This window comes from Myxine glutinosa, chromosome 12, assembly GCF_964187855.1.
Source record: "Myxine glutinosa chromosome 12, kmMyxGlut1.1, whole genome shotgun sequence".
Classification (NCBI taxonomy): domain Eukaryota; kingdom Metazoa; phylum Chordata; class Myxini; order Myxiniformes; family Myxinidae; genus Myxine; species Myxine glutinosa.
The window spans coordinates 18,155,671-18,182,346 of NC_136272.1; the positions used below are offsets into that span (position 1 = coordinate 18,155,671).

Sequence of the window (26,676 nt, forward strand, 5' to 3'; positions counted from 1 at the left end):
TCTAATGCCGATCACACATCCGCAGAGACGAGTGAGATAAAAATTTTTTTACTCCGTCTGCTTATCTGACAGTCAAACAAAATTGAAAATCATTTCCAAATAGGAAACGTACTGTTTATAAGGATGCCATAAACGACACAATCACCAGGCATGATTAAGTAATGTAACGTGTTAAATAAGGTGGTGTCAAAGACACTGCATCGACAGCGGTAAACTTCTGGAAAAAAAATTCTGCAAGATTTATAATCTTTATTTTATTTCAATTGAATTATACTAGGGCATGCCCGTACTATATATATAGGACGTGCCCGTAAGTGCGTGATGTTACCGTACAATGAATGTATCGTCCCGACGCCGCAGCTCGGATGGCGCTGCAGTTAATCGGGCCCCCAAATTCCTCATCGACGATAACTAAACAATATATTATATGAATCGCACCGTACATACCTCCTTCTAGATCTTGTTCTTGTCTTGATATACTCACTCAGGCTCACTCTATCACGACTGAGTCCTCCCAGCTCCTCCAAATGGCGCCCGCTCGCCGCTACGTAAGTCCGGAAGTGACGTCCTCATTTGACTGTCCGGAAGGTCGCATATCGCAGGAAAGCAAAAGAATCGCAAATTAGTTTTAATTAGTTTTAAAACATCGTTTAACGCCAACATAGCGCCAACATAGTTTGCCGACGGGAAATAAATGAATACGCTCTCAAATGTGCCATCCGAGGCAGAGTCTGTTCGCCACGTTCGGCACACGTGATAGCTCGCTGCTCTCTGATTGGTTGAATCGTTTTTTGGACATAGCTCGGTAACTACTTCTGCGATTAATTTAAAACCTTGAAAAGGCACATCCTCGGGTCCCCAGCAATATACCTGGCAAGTTTCAAGTATATCGGACCGGTAGTTGTCGAGAAACAGCGGTCACAGACATACAAACATACAAACGTACAAACAAACATACACACAGAGATTACTGGAATTATAGATAGATACCTGAACACTGCAGAACACAAACCGCTTTTTTGCACTTTCAAAATCTTTCCGTTTAGCAGTAGTTGGACAAAATATTACGACATTTTACGTCGTCACGACCAATCAAATAGACCGCTCGTAGACCCTAGCCTTGTCCTTCTAGTTACATCTTTAATGAAATATTTACCTGCACTCTTAGCAGAGAAACAAATCAAGTGTGCAAGTCTCCTTTCTATTTGGTCTGCAGCAATTATAAACTTGGTTTTTGTGTCATGACAAAAGTTTAATCAAATTGAATTATGAAGGCCTTTTTTGATACAAACGCTCTCTTATTTGTGTACCCTGGTGTAATTATTTGTCTTTTCATTGTTAATTTTGATGTGATTGAGATGGAACCTGTGGCTTTGTCAACTTAAAGTGACATCATTTACTCAACAATCTTTTTGTAATTTACTTCGAAACAAAACATGTTTATTGTAATAATCAAATCGTAGAATCTGAATTCGTTCAGGAACTACAATGATGGATTGTTCATGAATATTCATTAGTAGAACTTATGTAGCAATCGGGAACAGTTCCCCTTCATAATGTATATGTTCGTGAATTTACGGTGAGCGGTTCTAGTTACACTTTCCATGTATATATATTTTACACACTAGCGAAGAACCCACTCCGTACCAAGCTTAAGGTTTGATCTGTTCTTAGGCGCCGTGATGGCACCTGGCATGGCAGTGCAAGAGACAGGCCTTTTTTTTTTTTTCTTTTTTTACCAGCAATGAGTGCAACGACGAGTTTTCAAGTCATTCCATCAGGCACTTTCATGTGCACTCAGAGGTGGGTGGCATCAGAGGCAGTAAACTCGGCAATTTCCAGAGGCACCTAAACTAGGCAATTATATAAAGAAATATTAATAATATTACTGTAAAAAATTAATATAGATGTATGACGAGCTGAAGTACAGCCAGTAAAGACCATTAATTATGTGGTTCCCAATTGGTGGTCCATAGACCTTTATAGCTGACCTTTTCCTGTCCCTGGTGAGAAAAACGTTAAGTAAGAACCACTGGTTTATAGGATAGTATGGGATTTGATGGAACAGGAGGTCCATAGAACAACAACTATAATCTCGTAATGGAATGCCATCAGAAGCACCACGCACCTAGCTGATATACCTCTCAAGGTCATATGATGGGATGGTATGGGGTTTGAGAGCAAGGGAGGGCCTCAGAATAACAACAATCCAGTAATAGTTTTTATGCAGCCTGTGGTTGCTTGGCTGCATCATTTTCTGTGGGCGTGGCTGTGCCGCTGATGCATTTCCCCCTATTACCAGCCAGCTGGTACTCATTTTGTTTTTCTACCTCGGAAGAATGACAGGCTGAGCCAACCTACCTGGAGTTAATTCAATGGCATGAAGGGGCTCAAAAACTCAGGACCCCAAGATCTCAAGCCAGCCACCTTAACCGTTAAGCCAACACCAGGCTTAACAATCCTGTGACTAATGGAATAAACGGAGACAACAACAACAACAATCTTGTGATGGGCTTGAAACGCCGCCCTCTGCCATGGCAAATCATCATTCATCATGGCGAATGCTTGGAGAAAAGTTTGAGTACTCTTGATTTGGCCGAATTTAATAAACTAGGGCATGCCCGTACTATATCTATATCTAAAATTATATCCCCCCCTCTATTTACATGAAATGGTTTGGTTCATGAAATGTTTTGGTTCATTCGCAACGCCAAAGCGAACGGCGAACGCTTTACATGAAATGGTTTGGTTCATGAAATGTTTTGGTCCATTCGCAACGCCAAAGCGAACGGCGAACGGCTTGCGAGTACAGTGACAATCCCCCCGGGGTTTTAATTAGTTTTAAAACATCGTTTAACGCCAACATAGCGCCAACATAGTTTGCCGACGGGAAATAAATGAATACGCTCTCAAATGTGCCATCCGAGGCAGAGTGTGTTCGCCACGTTCGGCACACGCGATAGCTCGCTGCTCTCTGATTGGTTGAATCGTTTTTTGGACATAGCTCGGTAAGTAATTGTCCGATTAATATGAAACCTTGAAAAGGCACATCCTCGGGTCCCCAGCAATATACCTGGCAAGTTTAAAGTATATCGGACCCGTGGTTGTCGAGAAACAGCGGTCACAGACAAACAAACGTACAAACAAAGAAACGTACAAACAAACAAACGTACAAACAAACAAACACACAGAGATTACTGGAATTATAGATAGATGGAGGAGTTGGAAGTAAATGCAAGTTCCGTAAGCACAACTGTAAACCACTGTTATGCCAATTACCGACAAAGTTTGGTGACTAGGTGCAAAGTGGTAACAGTGGTAGGAAACGAAAACCAACACAGATGGACAGACATCGTCTTTTTAACCAGACTTGGTGGCGTAATGCTTAGAGCGTCCGCTTTGAGTCTGGGAGGTCGGTGGTTTAAACCCCGGTCGATTCATACTGAAGACTTTAAAAATGGTACGTGCTGCTTCCTTGCTTGGTGCTCTGCATTTAAAAAAGGGATATAACATGGACAAACACTAGGTTGGCAACCATTGCACAGGCTTCCTGCATTGAAGTTCCTTCCTTGTAAAGATTCTCACATTTATTTATTTACCGTATACATTTATAGAGATGTGAGCTTTTATTTTTGCACTTTTTGCAAAAAATATGTCCGTAATGTAATCTACATCGGTTATGATTTATAGCGGGCAATAAGACAGTTGTATCAATTTGTGTATTTGTTTATTTTTTTTGCAAGTTTGTTTACTCCCAGACAGGTCACTCCATCCCCTCACTCTGGTCAGCTGAGCGCACTCTCACCCGTCGATTACGTCATCACAACAACATACACGAACGTGCCCCCTGTCTGCAAGCCCTGGCAAAATCACCCGAGTCCATCCAAACCATACAAAGCAATATGAAGCTTACTCTGTTCAATACCCGGTCCCTCAACAATAAAAGCCACATCCTGAACGACTTCATTCTGGACAATAAACTGGACTTTCTCTGTCTGACTGAAACCTGGCAACAACCTCTGGACTACCTCTCACTCAACCTCACTACACCCAATGGTTACTCATACATCAATAAACCACACTCGGATGGCCGAGGTGGTGGAATTGCTGTAATACACCGACAGGACATCAATACCAGCCTCATCTCCATCTCCTCTGCTCCATCATTTGAACACCTGGCTTTTAAACTTTCTGGTCACATACAGTCAGTCATGGCAGTTGTCTACCGCCCTCCCAAACCACACCCATCATTCCTGTCTGACTTCTCTTACTTTCTGACCCAGCTCTGTTCCTTCTCCCCCTCAACCCTCCTCCTCGGTGATTTCAATATCCACATGGACTCCACTGACTCCACAATAACTGCTAACTTCATTGATATTCTTCATTGCTTTAACCTCACTCAACATGTCAACTTTCCCACCCATAACCGTGGTCACATTCTGGACCTTGTCTGTTCTATTGGACTAAATCTACACCATCTCTCTGGCTCTGACCTCACCCTCTCCGATCACTTATCCATTACTATGACCATCAACATTCCCACCCCAGCACCAAGGCAAAAACGTATAATCAACTTCCATAAGCTAAACTCTCTTTCACCTACCTCATTCTCATCTTCCCTCTCTGAAAAAATGTCCACCTCTCCCTTCGTTGATTTGCACAGCCCCTCTGACCTCACTGACTACTACAACCACACTCTCTCCTCCTGCCTCGACCAGCCTGCGCCTAAAAAAACCAAAACAGTTTCCTTCACCCATTCTGCTCCCTGGTTTACCCCTGAACTCCGCCTGATGAAAACCCGTGCCCGCCAACTTGAAAGACTCCGTAATAAAACAGGTCTCACAATCCACTCCCAAGCCTACAAAGACCACCTGCAGCACTACAAAGATGCCCTCTCCCGCACCCGCTCCACCTACTACTCTCAAATAATCCACTCTGGCTCTGGAAACCCAAAAGCACTCTTCTCCACAATAAACAAACTCCTCAGCCCCCTGGATACCACCACCCAGTCATTCACAGTCGACAACTGCATTTCTTTCCTTTCATCTATCTATAATTCCAGTAATCTCTGTGTGTATGTCCGTGTGTCTGTCTGTGACCGCTGTTTCTCGACAACCACGGGTCCGATATACTTTAAACTTGCCAGGTATATTGCTGGGGACCCGAGGATGTGCCTTTTCAAGGTTTCATATTAATCGGACAAGTAGTTACCGAGCTATGGCGATTTCTTTACCAAACTCCGCAAGCCGTTCGCTTTGGACCAAACCATTTCATGTAAATAGAGGGGGGGGATTGTCACCGTACTCGCAAGCCGTTCGCTTTGGACCAAACCATTTCATGTAAATAGAGGGGGGGGGGGATTGTCACCGTACTTGCAAGCCGTTCGCTTTGGACCAAACCATTTCATGTAAATAGAGGGGGGGGGGGATTGTCACCATACTCGCAAGCCGTTCGCTTTGGCTTTGCGAATGGACCAAACCATTTCATGTAAATAGAGGGGGGGGATATAATTTTAGATATATATATAGTACGGGCATGCCCTAGTTCTTCCAAAGCAAGATAGACAACATCTACAGCAGCTTAACCACCACCGCACCTGCTCCCCCTCAAACCATCTGCCCCCCCTTATCCTGCCAACCCCTATCTCAGTTTTCCCCAGTCTCCCCTACTGACCTCTCTGAACTCCTCACAGGAATGAAAACTGCCACCTGCACTCTGGACCCCATCCCCTCCAGCTTTGTTAAGGCTTGCCTTCCGGCTCTCTCTCCACTTATCACTGCAACGATAAACTCCTCCCTGTCTACTGGCATCGTCCCACCATCCCTCAAAATCGCTGCTGTCAGCCCCATTCTGAAAAAACCTGGACTCAACCCTGACACCCCAAATAACTTCAGACCCATCTCCAACCTACCCTTTCTGTCAAAAGTTTTGGAACGCGCTGTAGCCACTCAACTCAAACATCACCTCTCTGCCAATAACCTGTATGAAACATTCCAATCCGGATTCCGCCTCAACCACAGTACGGAAACTGCACTCCTCAAAATCACCAACGACCTTCTCCTTTCCTCCGACGCCGGTAACCTCAACATTCTCATCCTTCTCGACCTCAGCCCACCTTTGGCACCATCAATCACATCATCCTCCTTACCCGACTTGAAACCACCTTTAACATCACTGGCACTGCCCTTTCTTGGATCAAATCATACCTCTCCGACAGGCACCAGTTCATCTCCATCAATAACTGCAAATCCCCCACCGCTCCCCTCCCCCAAGGTGTCCCCCAAGGTTCAGTTCTCGGTCCCCTCCTCTTCATCCTGTACCTGTCCTCCCTTGGTCACTTAATCCGTCGTCATGGTCTCCAATTCCACTGCTTTGCTGATGACATCCAGCTTTTCATTTCCGCCAAGTCAATTTCCACCGTCACCCACTCTATCCTGACAAACTGCATCACTGAAATAAAATGCTGGCTTCAAATCAACTTCCTCAAACTAAACTGTGATAAATCCGAAATAATCATTATTGGACCAAAAACGCTCACCAAATCCACCCACAACTTCACCCTCAACATCGACGGTATCCCAGTATCCACCTCCCCTCACATCCGGAATCTTGGCATCATCTTTGACCAAACCCTCTCCTTCGACAAACACACTAAACAGATCACCAAGACAGCCTTCTTTCATCTGAAAAACATCGCCCGTCTCCGTCCATTCCTCTCCTCCACAGCTGCAGAAACCCTCATCCACGCCTTCATCACTTCCCGTCTGGACTACTGCAACAGCCTCCTCTATGGTTCACCCTCAAATATCGTCAATAAACTTCAATACATTCAGAACTCCGCTGCCCGTCTACTCACCCACTCCCGGGCCCGGGACCACATCACCCCCGTCCTTCACAAGCTCCACTGGCTCCCCATCTCCCAGAGAATCCAGTACAAAATCCTCCTCCTGACATGCAAGGCCCTCCATAACCTGGCCCCATCCTACCTGACTGACCTCCTCTCCAGACACACTCCCACCCGCACCCTCCGCTCTGCTGCTGCCAACCTCCTGTCCCCCCCCATCCGGACCAAACTCAGATCCTGGGGGGACAGGGCCTTCTCCATTGCTGCACCCACACTCTGGAACTCACTACCTCAAACCATCAGAGACTCCTCCTCACTCACCACATTCAAATCGTCACTCAAGACCCACCTGTTCAATACCGCATTCAACCCCTGACCATTTCTTCTCCTTCTCCTTCCTTTCTGTTTGGTTATTTAATTATGTATTTTTGTCTTTTTTGTCTTTGTTTTACGTACTATGTCAAAGCGTCTTTGGGTTTCTTGAAAAGCGCTGTACAAAATAAATGTATTATTATTATTATTATTAATTATTTTTTTTTACAAATGGAAGGCCATAAATGTGCCACATAAAAAGCCTATTTGTTCCATGCCACCAATCCATCCTCTCACTACCTAAATTATAATCACATTTAATTCATTTAATTGCTTATTGCTACCCCAAAACAACTTTACATGGGCTGTGGCGAGTTTCCTCCAAAGTTATTACTTTTCTGACTTGTGCTTCCAAATGTCTCACCACAAAACCCACCAACCCCCCTTTCCTTTTCCACACTCCAGTGTTCTTTATAATCTTTAAAGATTTTCAGATACATGAAGGGTATATTTTACATCTTGAAGAGGTTATTTGACATCGCTTTACTTTTTCTTTTTCTTGATGGCAGAAGGAATTGTCTGAAAGTTTTTGTCGATTTGGATTTGGTAGTATAGATATTTCCTTGTACATTTTAGAGTGTGGTTGAGTCTGATTTTTAAAATTATTTCTTAAATTACTTATTTATTTTAATTTTTTATATTTATTTCGATAATTCCAACAGCCTGGAATCAAGTTGTTGTTAAAAAAACCGTGAGCATTGTTATTTAACCGAAGATGCGCTTCTGCTTCGCCTGGTGTGTCGATGCCCCGTCCACGTCGCACGATTGTAAAATCTGCCCAGCTGGCATTTACGGGAGTTATTTTGTCTCGACGAGTGCATAGCGAAGGTGCATTTAGCGGTAGTTGCGGAGGTCAGGAATACTGACCCTATGGTCTCTCACACTTATTGTTCCCCTTAATCCTGTTCGGTTTCGCTGGAACGGCCACGTACGTCACAGGAAGTGCCACGCTCTGGCCCACCTTCCGTGAAGGTAAGGTTTTATGGTGGATTCGCCGAGTTCTCCTGCGAGTGTTCGCTTGCCATCCTGCTTGGTGTTGAATTTCCTAACATTTTGGGCTGCTGGGATGATGGTTTTAGGAAAAATGTGAATTGGCTGTTTAAGTGTTTCGATCCTGGGGATCAGACCTTTTGTGTTTTGTTTTAATGCCATCTTTGCCTTTTGAGCTGCGAACTGTGTGGTTACAAGAGCTGGCAGACCTTCAAATGCGTTTATTTTCGGTATTATATGTCACGTTTGGGAAAACAAAGACACCTTATGTGGAGATCCAGGCAATCATTACATGGAGACAAACTTGCTTTTCCATGAATTGAAGGACGATTGTTTTTCCACCTTAGCCTGTGATGCGCACCCACGATATGATGCTGGAGAGTTACTGAAGAACGAAGGTTGAGGATTAATTGTAAAATCTCACTTGCAAGTACCAGATTGATATTTTACTTCATTCATTCAACATGTTGAGAAGATTTAAATGCCTTTGTGTGCTTTTACCTCTGCACACCTCACCTGAATACGCCTTTAACTCGAGTTTGCATGCCACCTGGATGAAACTTCCATCCGGAATGTTGACACCATCTAACCGCACGTAGCTTGCTCAAATGTGCTGGTCATACAGATGAAAGATCATTTTCGAAGATTCATGCAAGTGATGTTTCCGGAAGGTGTTTTGCAGGTGAACCTTTACTGAGCGCTTATTGTTTTCTCTACGTCGTAATGAATGAAGGAAGGAATAGAATGCAGCAACATTTTTGTCAGGGCCTTCTTGCTTTCCCAAGCTAAGTTTGTGTTTTTTAAATTTTATAACTGGTTTGTGTCATTATTGATGTCAATGATTCCTGAGTGCGGAAGCAACGTATCTCGTTCAAACAGTTTTGGAGAAAGCTTTTATCAGTTTCATTGTTCAGTGGAGAACGATACATTTGGAGATATGCGGTTTACTTACGTTGCTCATCACAATTGGAGAGGGACCGACATTTTACCTTTGTTCTCTGTGATGCAATCACTGATATTAAATAGCCATTGGCCTATTTGAGTTTTATTAGCCTCGTCTGTTCCTGAAGGGCTGGAAGAGGCTGTAGTTGTTGTTGTTGTTGTTGTTGTTTTTTTAGCCCCAAACAGTCTTCTTGAGCAAACCCCACGGAAACAGCTGATCAATCTCGCAGGAGCGACCCAGAGATCCCCCACATCCAGGATGGTGTACCCCTGCCTTCACGGTCAGGGCCACGACAGAATTAGAGAGGGAGAGAGGGAAAAGGCCGGTCCATGGAGACCGATTGGCACTCTGATTGTGACCATGCTGCCCTGCCATATCTGGGCATTAGGAGAGAATGGGGAAGATTTGGCCCCCGATTTGCGTTGGGGGGTGCAACTGTCACAAAGACGTGCCTGCGATAGTTGTAGGGGCTATTGTAATCAAACTGTCAGTGAGTGTGAGTCCGCACACAGTTGTAGTCCAATGTACATCATTCTTGGATCTACGGTAATAAGTATTCCGTGGCAAGGATTTGCTTTGTTAAACGGTGTATTATTCTGTTTTTGTTTTTTCTTTTTCTTTAACTGGGTCAACTGCAAGCCGTACAATGAATGAATGAATGAATGAATGAATGATCGTTTTAAGGCCATTTCCCCGCTAGAGCAGGGGTTAGCCTTGCGGGCCCCATGACAATCATGGTACCCTGTTTGAGGCAATGTTTCTATGGCCGGATGCCCTTCCTGACGCCAACCCTTGGTCACGCTCTTCGATGCGCAGGGATACAGTGTGCCTATTCTGAATCGGGGTACACACCGTGATCATTCATCCCAGCAAGCTGGTACTCAATTTGCCGACCTCGGAAGGATGACATGCTGAGTCAACCCCCCTGGCGTTAATTCAGCGATCGATCGGGATTCGAACCCAGGATCCTAGGATCCCAAGCCGGCACCCTAACCGCTAAGCCAACACCAGGGCTGCAAGCCGTACAATCTGAAAACAAAATCATTGATGTACACTGTACAAATTTTAGTGCGAGCAGCATTCTTTATAAATCGGCAGTTTCATTAACGGTTTTTTTTTTTTTTCAAGGTGCCATCTCCGTATTGTATGCAGAGCGGGAGAAGCTGGGGATGGGTGTGGTGTAATTTTGTTCAAAGCAATGTTCCGGATGAGGTCTGGGGGGTAAAGTGTGATACGTCAGAGTAGTTATTTCTTAGTGCATGTCAGTGTGCCTATTGTAATTTCTTGTGATAGGTAAAACGTATGGAGTGAAGTGTTTAGGGAGCTCTCGTCTTTCCCACACAAATGTTTCTTTCTGAGCTCATTCTCCCCCCATCCCCTCCCCACATGATTGAATTTTCCAAGATGTTTTTGTCCATATACGGTGGTGCTTTCCTTTCTGTGAGCAGCCAATCGGTGTGCCCACCCCCCAAACTGAAACACCAATTTGCATTCAAATTATCCGGACACACATGGAGACCTCTCGGGTGACGTGATGGTCTTGAAGATCCCAGACTGTGACGGTATGTTTGAGAAAAGAAAGACTGTATTTAGGAGGTTAAGGGAGGGCAAAGAGAAAGGTGGTTAAATGGTAATGGGTGTCGAGAGGAGGTGGGAGAATGAGTTATAGGATGAGGAGGAAGTACTTCTTATTGTGCCTTTGTAATATGTAGATGGTCCCAAAGTACAAGATGAATATGAAAACATAACAATATCCTGATGAATGAATATTTATGGAAGCCAACATGGCATGCTCTTTACAAGTGTTCAAATATTTTTCTGAAAATGTATTTGAACGCGAGCATTCCGGAAGCATGCGACATGGTGAATGGACAGGTTGCTGAGTGCTGGCCACAGGTAGGAAATAGAAAGTATTTATTTATTAGTATTTTTAGAAAATGCGTTTTGATTTGGTGCAGTGTATACAGTTTTGTTCTTAGTGGTTTGACAATGCTAACAATATCAACATTGATCCTAAAATAAATAAATAAATGCTGCTCTGTACTTTTTTTTTTTTCCTGAAAATCCCAGAAAACCAACTTGGCTGTTGGAATATCTTCATATAAATCTCATGATTTGGGCAACATTCGGGGTGGTACATGGAGATCCCTTGCTCCTCTTGACTTCACGTCGGGTGCTTTTATTTTGCTCGGAACTCCCATCCCACGTGCTACGTTGATTTTGTCTATTTTCTACTAATGTGCTTGTATTGGTGTAAAAATACACTGATGGCTCCTGATGTCCTTGTTCTGCACGTGATTTATGCAGGAGCTCCACCTTGAGCCTTGCGTCACCGTTAACGTTTCTGATAAAGCGATACACTGCTGTTTGTGCACCTCTAGTCACCAAGTACGGAGCGACTCGATTTGTCATACAGTACGGCTTTTGCTGTATTATTAATGTTTATTAATGTCTGCCTTGTTTCTTTTGTTCTTTCGCAGGCTGTTGTGACTCCTGAATTATTATTTACACGTACGGCCATGATTCCTCTTGATTGTGGAGTCTGTGGTGGAACTTGGCTGTGTTGAGTGTGCATCGAGTCCGAAGTTCGCTGGAGTCTACTCTACAATACAAGGGATGAAATTGGAGTCTATGGAGTCTGGTACGTCAAGTCAAGGTGTTCTCTCTCTCTCTCTCTCTCTCTCTCTCTCTCTCTCTCTCTCTCTCTCTCTCTCTCTCTCTCTCTCTCTCTCTCTTTCCCTTTCCCTTTCCCTTCCCTTTCCATTTCCCTTTCCCTTTCCCCTGGAGATGTTACTTAGGAGTTCAAAGCACCCAAGTGTGTATTTATCCGGTACGTGCACCTCTTTTGTGCAGTATTTAAAATGAGCTTGCAAGGTTTGATTCCTGTCACCGGTTTTATGACGTGGACTTGCCGTGGCTTGCCCGGGCCGTTTAACCTTCACTCGCTCAGATTGAATGAACTCGTGTCTCCTTTCGTTTATCATTCCTCATTAGCTCGGGTAAATAATTGCCACCCACTGTAATCTTTCACTCGATGTGGCGAATAAAGTTGAATCGATTGTAAATATTCGAAATTAATATTGAATATAATCTGAAATTGCAATTCAAAATCTGCGTGAGAGGCTTCGGGCAAGAGGTCATGTTATGTAAAAGAAGAAAAGAAGAAGAAGGCCCGAGCTGTTTGTAGTGTGTTCCACTCTGGCAGTTTTATTACTCTGCTTATTTACAGAGTAAGCTAAGCTCTGTGATAAAGGTAATCCTCTTTGTTTGTTGGCATGCTGCAGGCCCTCTCCTTCACCGTCTGTTAAACCTGTCGTCCTTTAATCGGCAGAATAGCGAATGGATTTTGAGAAGAAGAAGAAACAAACTTTAGTTTTGGGCAGTTTTCAGATTTCAAAAGCACAAAACAAACAAATATGTTATGTTGGATTGAAATGTTTCGACGATGTTTCCTGAGCTTTGTCTTTGAGTTTTACTAATGATTAATCATTTGTTGTTACCTCGCCACCACAAGTGGACGTAGTTTAGGTCTTCGCCCCGTCTGTCTGTTTGTTTGTTTGTGACCAGGATATCTCAAAGTTATGGACGGATTCGGATGAAACTTTGTAGACAGGTTGGGTGTGTGACAAGAACGGATTTATTAGATTTTGCTGAAGATCCAGATCTGGATACGAGAGCTTTTTAATTTTTCTCAAGTGTTTCCTCACCATTGATAGATTGGGCGAAAACCGCTATATAGCAGGACATCTTAAAAGGTTATGAACGGATTGTGACAAAACTTGGTGGATGAGTTGGGTAGGTCATAAGAACAAGCTGATTCGATTTTGGTTAAGGTATGGATGCAGATCTGGCTTATCAGTGGGGTACCAAGTGCAAAATGTTCACCCTGGCAGAGGTTTGTGCTCTACCGAGTGCTGTTCTCGTTTTGTTTGTGCTTTAGCAGTTGTTATTGTTGTTGTTTAGCCCTGGACAGTTCTCTCAAACAAGCCCGCGGCACAGAGACAGCCGATTAATCCCACAGGAGCGGCTCAGGGATCCCCCACATCCAGAATGGTGTACCCCTGCCTTCACAAAGTGAGGGCCACGGCAGAGTTGGAGTTAGAGAGTTGGAGACAAGAGGGAAAGGGTGGTCAATGTGGACTGGTCGGCACTGTGACAGTGCTGCCCTGACGAATTCTGGCAGCAGGGAAGCATGGGAAAGATTTTGGCCCCCAACTTGGTTTGGGGGGGGGGGGGCCACCATGACTACAAAGCCCACCATGATGAGGCATTCTCAGCTGTCTCTGTGTCTCTGAGATTGAGGCAACACACTCAGAAAGTACACGCGCAATTTCGATGAAACTTCACCGCAACCTTAATCGCCCATGATGTACCAATGTTTGTTTAAAGCATTAGAAAAATTGAGGTCTTTGGAGGTATATGGGGTTGGGGGTGTGGGGCGGGGAGGGGGGTTCCCCCCAAAATAGGTATTTATTTTGTTTGTTTAAAGTCTTATGATTATGTTAGTATGGTTCTAAATGGTGTTCTGTCTTCAAGCAACCATTGAAATTGGTTTAAAATACCTTTAGTCGGTGCAGTATACTGTTTATTCTACCAGGTGAGCGCCAGGGGTATTGCCCCGATGTTTTTAAAATTTATTTCAGTGACGCTGGTCTGGGAATGAATGTATGTTTTAATAAACTTTAGCTTGGAAAAGCTTCCCTCACCATTGGCCACAGAAACAGGGAGGGTGAAGAGGATGCGGAGAGCAATAAATGTGTTGGGGACATTATACGTGAGCTTGATTTTTTCAAACAAAGTTCAAAACATCTTGTGGTTGTGCCAGCTTGGGAAGTGGTCTTGCAATGGCCCGAAATTCACTCGACGAGCCCAACAAATTTATTCTTACACTGAAAGTGCTGACTGCCAAACTTTCTGTCCGCCAGATAAATCGGCTCTTTTGCTATTTCTACCTTGAGATATTGCTCCATTGGTTCTCCCCCTGCACCTCATGCCCACCCCCAACCCCCCCTTACTCCCCCCATCTGCCTACGCGGTTTTACGTACTAAGGAATGGGGAATGCTTTAAAATAAATTAGTTGATGACTATGGAGGTGCATTGAAAGCATAATTTTTCTTTCTAATTCCATTTGAAACTTATTTTCTGGGTATAGGGATACTGGCCAATTCCATTGGTGAAAATTATTTTTGCCCTAGAAATGATTGTATGCCTTTCTGATCTCTGATGGTCACGACTTACATTGTGATGTTCTTCACACTCATGTGCTTCATATTGGAACCAAGACGGAAGCTGCAGCATGGAAGAAGTGGAATTTAACTGGGAAGAGTACTTGGATGAGACGGGAGCGATAGCTGCGCCTCCCACTGCATTCGAACATGTAAGGCATTGTCATGTAATGTCATTAGTTAGATCCTTTCATCATTGTCCCATGATTTCAAAGCCATATATTCTCATAATTGTCCCATGATGTCATAGCCATGTACTCTCATCATTGTCCCATGATGTCATTGCCACATCCTCTCATCATTGTCCCATGATGTCATTGCCACATCCTCTCATCATTATCCCATGATGTCATTGCCACATCCTCTCATCATTGTCCCATGATGTCATTGCCACATCCTCTCATCATTGTCCCATGATTTTAAAGCCATATTTTCTCATAATTTTCCCATGATGTCATTGCCACATCCTCTCATCATTGTCCCATGATGTCATAGCCATATACTCTCATCATTGTCCCATGATTTTATTGCCACATCCTCTCATCATTGTCCCATGATGTCATTGCCACATCCTCCCATCATTGTCCCATGATTTCAAAGCCATATATTCTCATAATTGTCCCATGATGTCATAGCCATGTACTCTCATCATTGTCCCATGATGTCATTGCCACATCCTCTCATCATTGCCCCATGATTTCAAAGCCATATATTCTCATAATTGTCCCATGATGTCATAGCCATGTACTCTCATCATTGTCCCATGATGTCATGGCCATATATTCTCAATATTATCCCTTAGCAGCATTTTCTGCATATCAGTGAACGTTTTTTTTACATTGAATGTTTTTTTTATTTTATTCCCCTACCGGTTTTACCAGAGGAGACAATTGCTTTATTCTCCATCTGTCTGTCTGTCCGACCGTCTCTCTTTCCGTCCTACCTGTGGTTTTCTGCACGTTTTTCCATACCCTTTAACATATTCAACTGAAACTTGGTGCAGGCCTCTATTATGATAAGTTACAGAACAAGTTCGAGTTTTACGGTGTTTCGTAAATTTTTCAGTTATGCCCTTTTTGGACTTGAAAATATCACATTGGTAGGGACATGTATTGCAAAGCAATTCTCGCTCTTGTTAAATTTGTTTTTTGTTGGCTTCTGTGCTTGTGTGTGCTCTTGTGGATAGAATGACTGCGCTCCACCACTGCCTGCGTTTGCTCCGCCCTCACCACTGCCTTTGCCCGCTCCTGCTTCGTCCTCACCACTGCCTGCGTTTGCTCCGCCCTCACCACTGCTTGCACCCGCTCCCGCTCTGCTCTCACCACTGCCTTCGCCTGTTCCTGATTTCCCCCCCCCCACCCCCCCCGCTCGCCACTGCCCGCTCTTGCTCCACTCTCACCACTGCCTGCACCCGCTCTTACTCTGTTCTCACCACTACCGGCATCCGCTCCTACTCCGCTCTCACCACTACCAGTGCCCGCCCATGCTCTGCCATCATCACTGCCTACGCCCGCTTCACCCTAACCGCTATTTATTTCTCCTGCAGACTTCTTCTACAAATGTAACCAACTTTTATGTACAATTATTTTTTACCCCGCTCCTTCAACATATCTACAAGTATAACAATCATCAGGTGTTTCGATAATTCTCAGTTTATGATTTTTTTTATTTAATGAATTTCTTTTTTTACACATTTCCTTTAGCATTTGTCTTCACTATCCCTGATAGTGCCCACATCAAATATTTATCATGTTTATAATCTACCTATATTCTCCTTGTTCCCTGATTGTCTCGATCTCTTCTAGTAACTCATTTTCCAAACATATTTTTACCACCTCTCTTTACCTGCATTACCCACAGACTAATCCAATCCCCAGATATAAAATGTAAATGATACATACGGCTTGACCTGCTGCTAAAACCTTAGACTTGCTTTTAAAATCTGCTTTAAAATCAAAATCTCGCGAGATCTCTCCGCGAGATCTTGGAGACGGCGGCAGGGATTCTCGAAGCTCCCTCCACACGGTCTCCACGTTTTCAAAGTTGTCTGTTCACAATTGTATTTTGTCGAAACTGTATTTATCTTTCGGTGTGTGAAGTTATAGTGTGCACCTTGGAAGTTTCTCGGTGTTTATCTTTCATAAATTAATCGTCTGTTTGCCGCGTCGCGAGCAAGGCCTTTGCCGCGTCGCGAGCGATTTGAAATCGAAGTTAAGTAATTGTTCCCATTTGTATTTTCGTTATAACTGTATTTATTTTATGGTGTGTGTACGTATATTGTGTCCCGATGAAGATTTTCGGTGCAAATCTTTCATACCTGTATTGAAAATCGTGTTAATTCGTGTCGTGTCTTGAGGCCTTGTACGGTGTACAACTTTGAGGCTTTGTTTTTCTCTCAGCGGTCCGTCGTTTGTGATCCAATAACTTTCGTTCTCTGTTTTCCCAGTCTTTTCACCCCATAGCCTACTTCCTTGTGTAAATCCCAACTAAAAAAAAACAAAGAAAAAAACATTTCCTTCTCTGTTCTCATTCTTTTATTCATTCTTATTCGTTCGTTCGTTCTTCGACCACGTGTTTCTCCCCCATTTCCCCAGATAGTTTTCACTGTTATTAACCTTCAATGTTTACACTTTCCCCTCAAGTTATGTATTCCGTCATATATTATAACACCTTTTTCTTCTTCTTTAAAAGGCTGCTTTTCGACTTGCTCACCAAATCTATTCATCCCAAAAAAAAATTCCATCTCTTACAGTGCCTTTTTTTCTACATTCCCTAAACTCTCCTGCACTCCATCCTCCATCCAGCGTCCTTAAACGTATTTTTAACTCGGTCACAAGAAACTCATTTTGCAATAAATGTTCGTTTCCCATTAATCGTCCACTTTCTAAAATCAAATCTCACCTCTCCCCTCCAAATCTTCCCCATAACCCCTCCCCTCCAAATCTTCCCCATCACCCCTCCCCTCCTAATCCTCCCCATCACCCCTCCCCTCCTAATCCTCCCCATCACCCCTCCCCTCCTAATCCTCCCCATCACCCATCCCTTTCAAATCTCCCCCCTTGCCCCCTCCCTCCTAAACTACCCCCTCACCCCTCCCCTCCAAGACTCCTCCTCGCCCCTCCCCTCCTAGACTCCTCCCTCACCCCTTCCCTCCAAATCTCCCCCATATCCCATCCCTTTCAAATCCCTCCCCTTGTCCCTTCCCTCCCAAACTCCCTCCTCACCCCTCCCCTTCAAATCTCCCCACCCTCATTTCTTCTCAATTTCCCCCCTCTCACTCCCCCTCCTCAAAGCGTCCTCCCCGCTTCTTCCCCCTTCCAACTCTCACCTCCATCTCCCCCAACCTTCTGCCTCACTCTTCCCCCTCCTCAAATAACACCTCATTGTGCCTCACCCAATCACCATCAAACCTTTTGTCCGCCCCATCCTTCCCTTTCTCCGAGCTATTCTGAAATCTCTGACACACCTTCAACAGCTCTCCCTACCTCTTCCACCTCTTCCACATCTTACCCTACCCCTCCTCCCCCCTGTTCTGTATCCGATGCTCCCCCTTCCTCTTCATTAACGGTATGGACCTCAAACATCCGGGGCCTTCGTTCAAACTTAACTGATCTCTCCATACAGGTTGCTTCTGTCAAACCAGACGTGATCTGCTGAACAGAAACTTTCCTCCTTCATGATGTCTCTGATTCCTTAGTATCTCTCCCGGGTTACTCCCTCCTCCGGTATGATAGACCTGAGCCTCGCCCTGGAGGTGGGGTTGCTATCTTTATCAAAAACTCTCTTCCTCACTCGCCCTGCACTGCACTCTCTCCACCTCACCCCCAGGAATACCTCTGGCTACGGCTTTCCCTTCGCTCCCACCTCTTGTTCATATGTGTGTTGTACCGTCCACCAAACAGTGATGACTCCATCTACATCTCTCTGTCTGATAATATGGACCAACTTCTATCTACTCATCCCAACTCTCTCTTCCTCATATGTGGTGATTTCAACTGTCATCATGCCAGTTGGCTGGGTGTGGGTACCTCTCTCACCAGCCATGACCCCTCAGCAAAGGACTTCTGCGACTCACTGGGACTGACACAATCTGTCAATTTCCCGACCCGGATCTCAGTCAACGGAGCATCTTCTCTTCTGGACTTGGTTATGACTAACTTCCCTGAAAATGTCTGCTGCTCTTCTTCTGCTCCAATCGGATCATCTGATCATGTCCTTGTTAAAGTGGACATCTCTCTGACCATTCTCAGGGAGCCTGCTCAGCGTCGACGAGTCTGGCATTTCACTCAGGCCAACTGGCACAGTCTTCAAGCAGCCATCAATCATCTGGACTGGTCTCCCATCTCTACCACCTCTGACATCAACTCATCCTGGGAATTCTTCCAAAGTAAATTGCTCTCTCTCATGCACAGATTTATCCCATCTCGTCTTCAGTTGTCATACCCTTCCTCCCGTCCATGGTACACGGAATCTTGTGGTGAGGCTGTTGCCCAGAAACAACTTGCTTTCGTCTCCTGGAAAGCAAATCCAACGGAAGGAAATCTCATTTCCTTTCACAAAGCCCGAAACAAGTGTGTATCCACCCTCAGGAGAGCCAGGAAACAATATCTCTCCATTCTCAAGACCGAACTCTCTTATCTGTCTCCCTCTTCCAAATCCTGGTGGCGTCTGGTCAAATCCGTTTCTGGTGTTTGTTCCCCCTCCATCCCCTCCCTTACCTCAAACGGCTACACAGCTGACTCCGCACATGAAAAAGCTGAATGCCTCAACTCTGTGTTTGCCTCTAAATCTTGTGTCCCAAACCCATCCCTCTCTGCACCCACCATACCCAGTCGTACCCAGCTGCTCCTGGACTTCGTGTCCTTTCCTCCTGACAAGGTGGAAAAGTTTCTGTCAACCCTCGACTCTGATTCTGCAACTGGACCCGACAGCATCAGCCCACGGGTCCTAAAATCCTGCTCTGCCGCTCTATCTCACCCTCTCTCTGTTCTCTTCACCCTCTCTTTTGCTCAAGGTCAACTGCCATCTGCTTGGAAATCAGCCAACATCACCGCTTTGCACAAAAAAGGTGCAAAAACAGATCCTAGCAACTACAGACCAATCAGCCTTCTCCCAATTATCAGCAAAGTCATGGAATCCATCATTGCTTCGGATATGAAATCTTTCCTCTTCTCCAATGGCTTGATCTCTGATCATCAATTTGGTTTCAGACCAGGTCACTCTACTCTGGACATGCTGCTTCTGCTGTCTCAACAATGGATGGAGGTCCTCAATGCCAAACAGGAAATTAGAGCTGTCTCCCTCGACATATCACGTGCCTTCGATACGGTCTGGCACCCCGCTCTGCTCACCAAACTCTCCTCCTTTGGTATCCATGGAAATCTCCACGCATGGCTGGCGGACTTCCTCTCTAGTCGTCGTCAACGTGTGGCCCTGAATGGGTTTCTCTCATCTCCTCTTCCTGTTCAGGCTGAAGTTCCCCAAGGCAGTGTTCTGGGCCCTGTGCTTTTTCTGGTCTTCATCAATGATCTCTCTGACTCTCTTGAAAATCCTCTCTATCTCTTTGCTGATGACTCCACTCTCTGCCGCTCCATTCCTCTTCCCTCAGATCGGCAGTCTGCAGCCTCCTCACGCTCTGAAGACTTGGACAAAATCACAGACTGGTCAAACAAGTGGAACATGTCTTTCAATCCTGACAAATCTCACACTCTTACTATGTCTCTCCGAAAAGATCGACTGGACAAACCTCCCATCTACTTTCTCAACAATCCTCTCCAAGAAGTTCTGTCGCTCAAGCTTTTGGGTCTCACTATCTGCCATGATCTTTCTTGGGAAAACCACATTTCCAAGCTGGCCTCCAAAGCCAGTCGCCGACTGGGCATCCTCCGTCGTGCGAAGTCCTTCCTCGGCACACCTGAGCTCCTCACCACATACAAGGCTTTCATCCGCAGCTCAATGGAATACTGTTCTCCCCTATGGGCCGGTGCTCCTGCCTCACACCTAGCTCGGCTTCACGCTGTTGAAACCAAAGCTTTCAGAATTATTGGAATCTCCCGCGATGAAGCTTTCTCTGAGGGCCTTTCACTCACTCACCGCAGGCAGGTAGGTGGTCTTTCTGTCTTCTACCGACTCCTCTCCGGCCTTGCACCCCCAGCTCTCTCTGTGCTCTGTCCCCCAAATATTCCTACAGGTCGCACAAGATCTGCCAGCAACCCTCTGATGGTTAAACTGCCGAAATCTCGGCTCTCTGCTCACCTTCACTCTTTCATTCCTCTTTTCTCCCGCCTCTGGAACAAACTCCCTCACTCCCTTCAATCCCACTCCTCCCTCCAGGTCTTTAAAACAGCTGTTCACCACCATCTCTTATCTTCCCCCATCCAAAACCTTGATCTTTTCTACCCCCGCTAATTCACCCCAGATCCACCTTGTTTGAAATTCCAACTTCTTTCCTGGACGTCCTGGCAGTGTCCGTCCATATGTTTTATACCTCTCCCACTCCCCCCTTCCCATGCCCCCCCCCCCCAAAGCCCTCACCCTCTCTCAGATCTCTCGATGTCTCCATGTCTCTCGGTCCCTGCTCTCAAATGTTGTGTTTGTGTCCTTCCCCCTCTCTCCCCATCTTGTCTACCGCTCCCAATGTTATATGTATTTTGTGTCGGTTTGTCTTTCTGTGTGATTAATGTTCGCTCTTTCACGAGCCTCGATCTTGTATACAAAAAAAATCAAAAAAAAAATCTGCTAAAATGACCAGGCCTCAGAACACACACTTCTAAATATAATAAATCACACTGTGGGGGCTAACGGTTATTTCCCCACGGTTTCTGAGAAGATTTTAAAATAAATTACCTGAATTTGAAGTGAACCCACCCTTTTCAGTCTCTTCTGCATCTGGATGGGGAGCTCAAGCCCATTAGACCTTGCTGTCCTGATGAATCATACCAAATTTGGTCCATAGTCAGGTATTTTGTGAGATGTTTAGTCAAATGTTAATGGATGTTATGTATGGCTGGACACCGGGACCCACTCTTAGGTTATTTCAGGGAGATAACCTTACAAATACAATTAACCACGAAACTACTTCTAACATTACTGTAACCGTAAGCATTATCAAATACACCACCCCTAAGACAAAAGCCACGATACCAAATATTTAAAAACAACAATAACAAGAAAGAGCAATCAGAGATTGCAGACCCTCTCCAGGATGTGTATTTAGTGTTTTTTTAAGGCTTTTGTGTTGAAACAAATATAGCGGCCGAACCACGTGACCAATGACGTCATCATAATTTTTTTCCTCCAATTTATCCCGAAATGATGCTCAAGAATTATTTTTTATTTTTTTTGGTATACAAGATCGAGGCTCGTGAAAGAGCGAACATTAATCACACAGAAAGACAAACAGACAAACTGACACATAAAACAAATAACATCGGGAGCGGTAGACAAGATGGGGAGAGAGGGGGAATGACACAAACACAACATTTGAGAGCAGGGACCGTCAGACATGGAGACATCGAGAGATCTGTGGGAGGGAGAGGGCTTTGGGGGGAGGCATGGGAAGGGGGGGTGGGAGAGGTATAAAACATATGGACACTGCCAGGACTTCCAGGAAAGAAGTTGGAATTTCAAACAAGGTGGATCTGGGGTGAATTAGTGGGGGTAGAAAAGATCAAGGTTTTGGATGGGGGAAGATAAGAGATGGTGGTGAACAGCTGTTTTAAAGACCTGGAGGGAGGAGTGGGATTGAAGGGAGTATGGGAGTTTGTTCCAGAGGCGGGAGAAAAGAGGAATGAAAGAGTGAAGGTGAGCAGAGAGCCGAGATTTCGGCAGTTTAACCATCAGAGGGTTGCTGGCAGATCTTGTGCAACCTGTAGGAATATTTGGGGGACAGAGCACAGAGAGAGCTGGGGGAGCAAGGCCGGAGAGGAGTCGGTAGAAGACAGAAAGACCACCTACCTGCCTGCGGTGAGTGAGTGAAAGACCCTCAGAGATAGCTTCATCGCGGGAGATTCCAATGATTCTGAAAGCTTTGGATTCAACAGCGTGAAGCCGAGCTAGGTGTGAGGCAGGAGCACCAGCCCATAGGGGAGAACAGTATTCCATTGAGCTGTGGATGAAAGCCTTGTATGTGGTGAGGAGCTCAGGTGTGCCTAGGAAGGACTTCTCACGACAGAAGATGCCCAGTCGGCGACTGGCTTTGGAGGCCAGCTTGGAAATGTGGTTTTCCCCTAGAAAGATCATGGCAGATAGTGAGACCCAAAAGCTTGAGCGACAGAACTTCTTGGAGAGGATTGTTGAGAAAGTAGATGGGAGGGTTGTCCAGTCGATCTTTTCGGAGAGACATCGTAAGAGTGTGAGATTTGTCAGGATTGAAAGACATGTTCCACTTGTTTGACCAGTCTGTGATTTTGTCCAGGTCTTCAGAGAGTGAGGAGGCTGCAGACTGCCGATCTGAGGGAGGAGGAATGGAGCGGCAGAGAGTGGAGTCATCAGCAAAGAGATAGAGAGGATTTTCCAGAGAGTCAGAGAGATCATTGATAAAGACCAGAAAAAGCACAGGGCCCAGCACTCTGCCTTGGGGAACTCCAGCCTGAACAGGAAGGGGAGATGAGAGAAATCCATTCAGGGCCACACGTTGACTACGACCAGAGAGGAAGTCCGCAAGCCATGCGTGGAGATTTCCATGGATACCATAGGAGGAGAGTTTGGTGAGCAGAGCTGGGTGCCAGACCGTATCGAAGGCACGTGATATGTCAAGGGAGACAGCTCTGATTTCCTGTTTGGCATTGAGGACCTCCATCCATTGTTGAAACAGCAGAAGCAGCATGTCCAGAGTAGAGTGACCTGGTCTGAAACCAAATTGATGATCAGAGATCAAGCCATTGGAGAAGAGGAATCGGATGATCGGATGTAGTTTTGTACTTGTTGAATTATGACGTCATAATGGAGGCACCTATGACATCATCACTAACATATGTTATTCCCCATGGAGAGTTCCTTACAATAAGCCATGTCTCATTTTTTTTTTCTGTGCAGCGCTTTCGGAGATATAGAGGTGCAAAGTATTTCGTTTTTTCCAAGATGGCGCCCGTACCACGTGACCTTTGACATCATAATTATCATGAGAAAATTCTACACGAGGGGTGGGTTTGCACCTATGGTGAAAATTTCCTGTCAAACAGACCAACTTAACTTATTGCTTCTGCCATGAGGAACGCATAATTTTTTTTGTATACATCACAACGTTGAGGCTCATGGAAGGGCTAAAACCCAGAACAGAACAGGAAGAACATAGTGGCAAGGGGAGAAACACTAACAGCAAGGTAGTGGGACACAATAAGGAAACTTGAGGCAGAATGGGCATGGGAAAATGAGATAAGGGGGAGGGGGTGTCGGACATAGGGTGAAAAAGCTGAAAAAGCTGAAAACAAGTTTAACCACAGGAAGAAAAGGAAAGGGAAAACTGTGGATGAATCAGAAATGGAACAAAAATGAAAAAGAGGGTGAGGGAGAGGGAAACACATTAACATAGAAAGGAAGGGGTTGGGGTTATGAGGGTAGAAAAGGGGAATGTTAGTGAGGATGAAGGTCATGAGTATGGATGGACCTGAGGTAGTGGGGAACAGCCATCTTGAAGCCCTGGGGGATGAATGGTATTGAACAGACTGAGGAAGTTGGTTCCATGGAAAATAAATGTGATAAGAGGAACAATTGAGTGGAGGTGAACAGTGAGTTGAGAGTTTCATTATCAGTGGGTTATTAGCGGAACATGTGCACCATGGTAGGGGAATTTGGAGGATGGGACAAAGCAAGGAAAGGACAGTGGCTGAAAGACCAGGAAGGAGGTTGTATAGGCAGAGATGCCACCAACCGGTCTACAATGTGAAAGTAAAAGTCTATGAAAATGAAATGAAATGAAAGTCTTCAATGTTTCTGGTCAGGTCATTCTTATGGGACTGCCACAGGTAACATGTAACCCAGTGCTACCTGCCGCTTGGTCGAGTTGTCGACAACTAATCCGACACCCCTCACTGGCTTTGCTAGTGGGGAGGGTGACTGTGACACCCTGCCAGGACCAAAACCAACACCTGGAATAGGGCGGTGAGCTCCCTTCGGGAGCCAGTGGCCACCCAGTAAGGAGATGATGTCTCCGAAAAAAACACCCATCCGGTTTGAACTGGTTTGAGTCATACCAAAGACTTTAAAAATGGTACGTGCTGCTTCCTTGCTTGTAAAGGATAGATCGCGGACAATCCCCATTGGTTGGCATCCATGGGGAGGAGGCAATGTCCCGCTAAGTACGGTGAGAAAAGCGGCGCCATTGTTATGACGCTGGTACCTAGAATATCCGGAGAAGTGACGGCACTTTCCCCAAGCTCAGGTGCTGTGGTGTGTGTGTGTGTGTGTGTGTGTGTGTGTGTGTGTGTGTGTGTGTGTGTGTGTGTGTGTGTGTGTGTGTGTGTGTGTGTGTGTGTGTGTGTGTGTGTGTGTATTTGTGTGTATTTGTGTGTGTGTCAACTCTATTACGAGCCTTTGCTAGTGTATGAAATAAAAAAAGTCCAGAGACTTTTAATCACGTGAGATGCCAATGATTTTGAGGGCCTTGGTTCCACGCCATCGAGAGGTGTAAGGTGTCAGGCAGGGGCGGCAGAGCAGTACTCCACTGAGCTGCGGATTAAGGCTTTAATTAAGACTGAGCTGCTGCCTTTTACGGTGATAAAAGTTTAGATTTGCCAAGGAAATATTGGTTATAAACAATTGTGCGGCTTATAAATGGTGATTTCATGCGTTCCATCACTTTCCCTTTTATCCATTGCTGGAGCTTAAAGTATCGACCCTTTCAAGATTGCATTTACATTTAAGCATTTCGTTTTTGTTTTACATCTGTTGCAAATTACCATGAAGTTGGATCTGACCATCTTAGATTTTACTCGAAGAACTATTTGCAAAAGCAGTGATTGTCTTTAATTTTGTACATTGTTAAATCTTCTTGGTGTTTATATTACATTTGTGAACGTAGAATAAGAACTCACAATCGTGAGTTCCATTTTGGAACTTGTTGCAAGCAGAGAAAATTAATTTATAAATTCAGATCGAGGGAAGTGTGTAAGAAGATTAAGGAAATCCAAGTTACAGAACCTTGATGAATGAATGAATGAATGAATGTTGTGTTACTGCCACATTAGCTGTTTAAAAAATTAAAAGAATATATATATAATTCTCCAGGTGCAAAAACAGATCCTAGCAACTACAGACCAATCAGCCTTCTCCCAATTATCAGCAAAGTCATGGAATCCATCATTGCTTCAGATATGAAATCTTTCCTCTTCTCCAATGGCTTGATCTCTGACCATCAATTTGGTTTCAGACCTGGCCACTCTACTCTGGACATGCTGCTTCTGCTTTCTCAACAATGGATGGAGGTCCTCAACGCCAAACAGGAAATTAGAGCTGTCTCCCTTGACATTTCACGTGCCTTCCATACGGTCTGGCACCCCGCTCTGCTCACCAAACTCTCCTCCTTTGGTATCCATGGAAATCTCCACGCATGGCTGACGGACTTCCTCTCTAGTCGTAGTCAACGTGTGGCCCTGAATGGGTTTCTCTCATCTCCTCTTCCTGTTCAGGCTGGAGTTCCCCAAGGCAGCGTTCTCTGCCCTGTGCTTTTTCTGGTCTTCATCAATGATCTCTCTGACTCTCTTGAAAATCCTCTCTATCTCTTTGCTGACGACTCTACTCTCTGTCGCTCCATTCCTCATCCCTCAGATCAGCAGTCTGCAGCCTCCTCACTCTCTGCAGACCTGGACAAAATCACAGACTGGGCAAACAAGTGGAACATGTCTTTCAATCCTGACAAATCTCACACTCTTACGATGTCTCTCCAAAAAGACCGACTGGACAACCCTCCCATCCACTTTCTGAATAATCCTCTCCAAGAAGTTCTGTCACTCAAGCTTTTGGGTCTCACTATCTGCCATGATCTTTCCTGGGAAAACCACATTTCAAATCTGGCCTCCAAAGCCAGTCGCGGACTGGGCATCCTCCGTCGTGCGAAGTCCTTCCTTGGTACACCTGAGCTCCTCACCACTTACAAGGCTTTCATCCACAGCTCTATGGAATACTGCTCTCCCCTCTGGTCTGGTGCTCCTGCCTCACACCTAGCTCGTCTTCACACTGTTGAAACCAAAGCGTTCAGAATCTTTGGAATCTCCCGCGATGAAGCTAACTCCAAGGGCCTTTCACTCACTCACCGCAGTCAGGTTGGTGGTCTTTCCGTCTTCTACCGACTCCTCTTTGGCCT

General features: G+C 45.1%; 1 protein-coding gene across 8 annotated transcripts in view; it reads left to right on the top strand.

The window, feature by feature from the left end:
* SFMBT1 (Scm like with four mbt domains 1) overlaps positions 1 to 26,676 on the top strand; it is a 90,683-nt gene that overhangs the window by 25,337 nt on the left and 38,670 nt on the right. For 6 of the 8 annotated variants that reach the window (XM_068133150.2, XM_068133154.2, XM_068133149.2 and 3 more), the window contains exons 2-3: positions 11,630 to 11,790; positions 14,433 to 14,527. In XM_068133150.2, coding sequence (XP_067989251.2) covers positions 11,766 to 11,790; positions 14,433 to 14,527 — 120 coding nt within the window. In that variant the 5' untranslated portion in view covers positions 11,630 to 11,765. Of the gene's footprint in view, positions 1 to 7,986; positions 8,189 to 11,518; positions 11,538 to 11,629; positions 11,791 to 14,432; positions 14,528 to 26,676 lie in introns of those variants that run through there. The other 2 variants (XM_068133152.2, XM_078766530.1) reach the window with 2 other exon arrangements.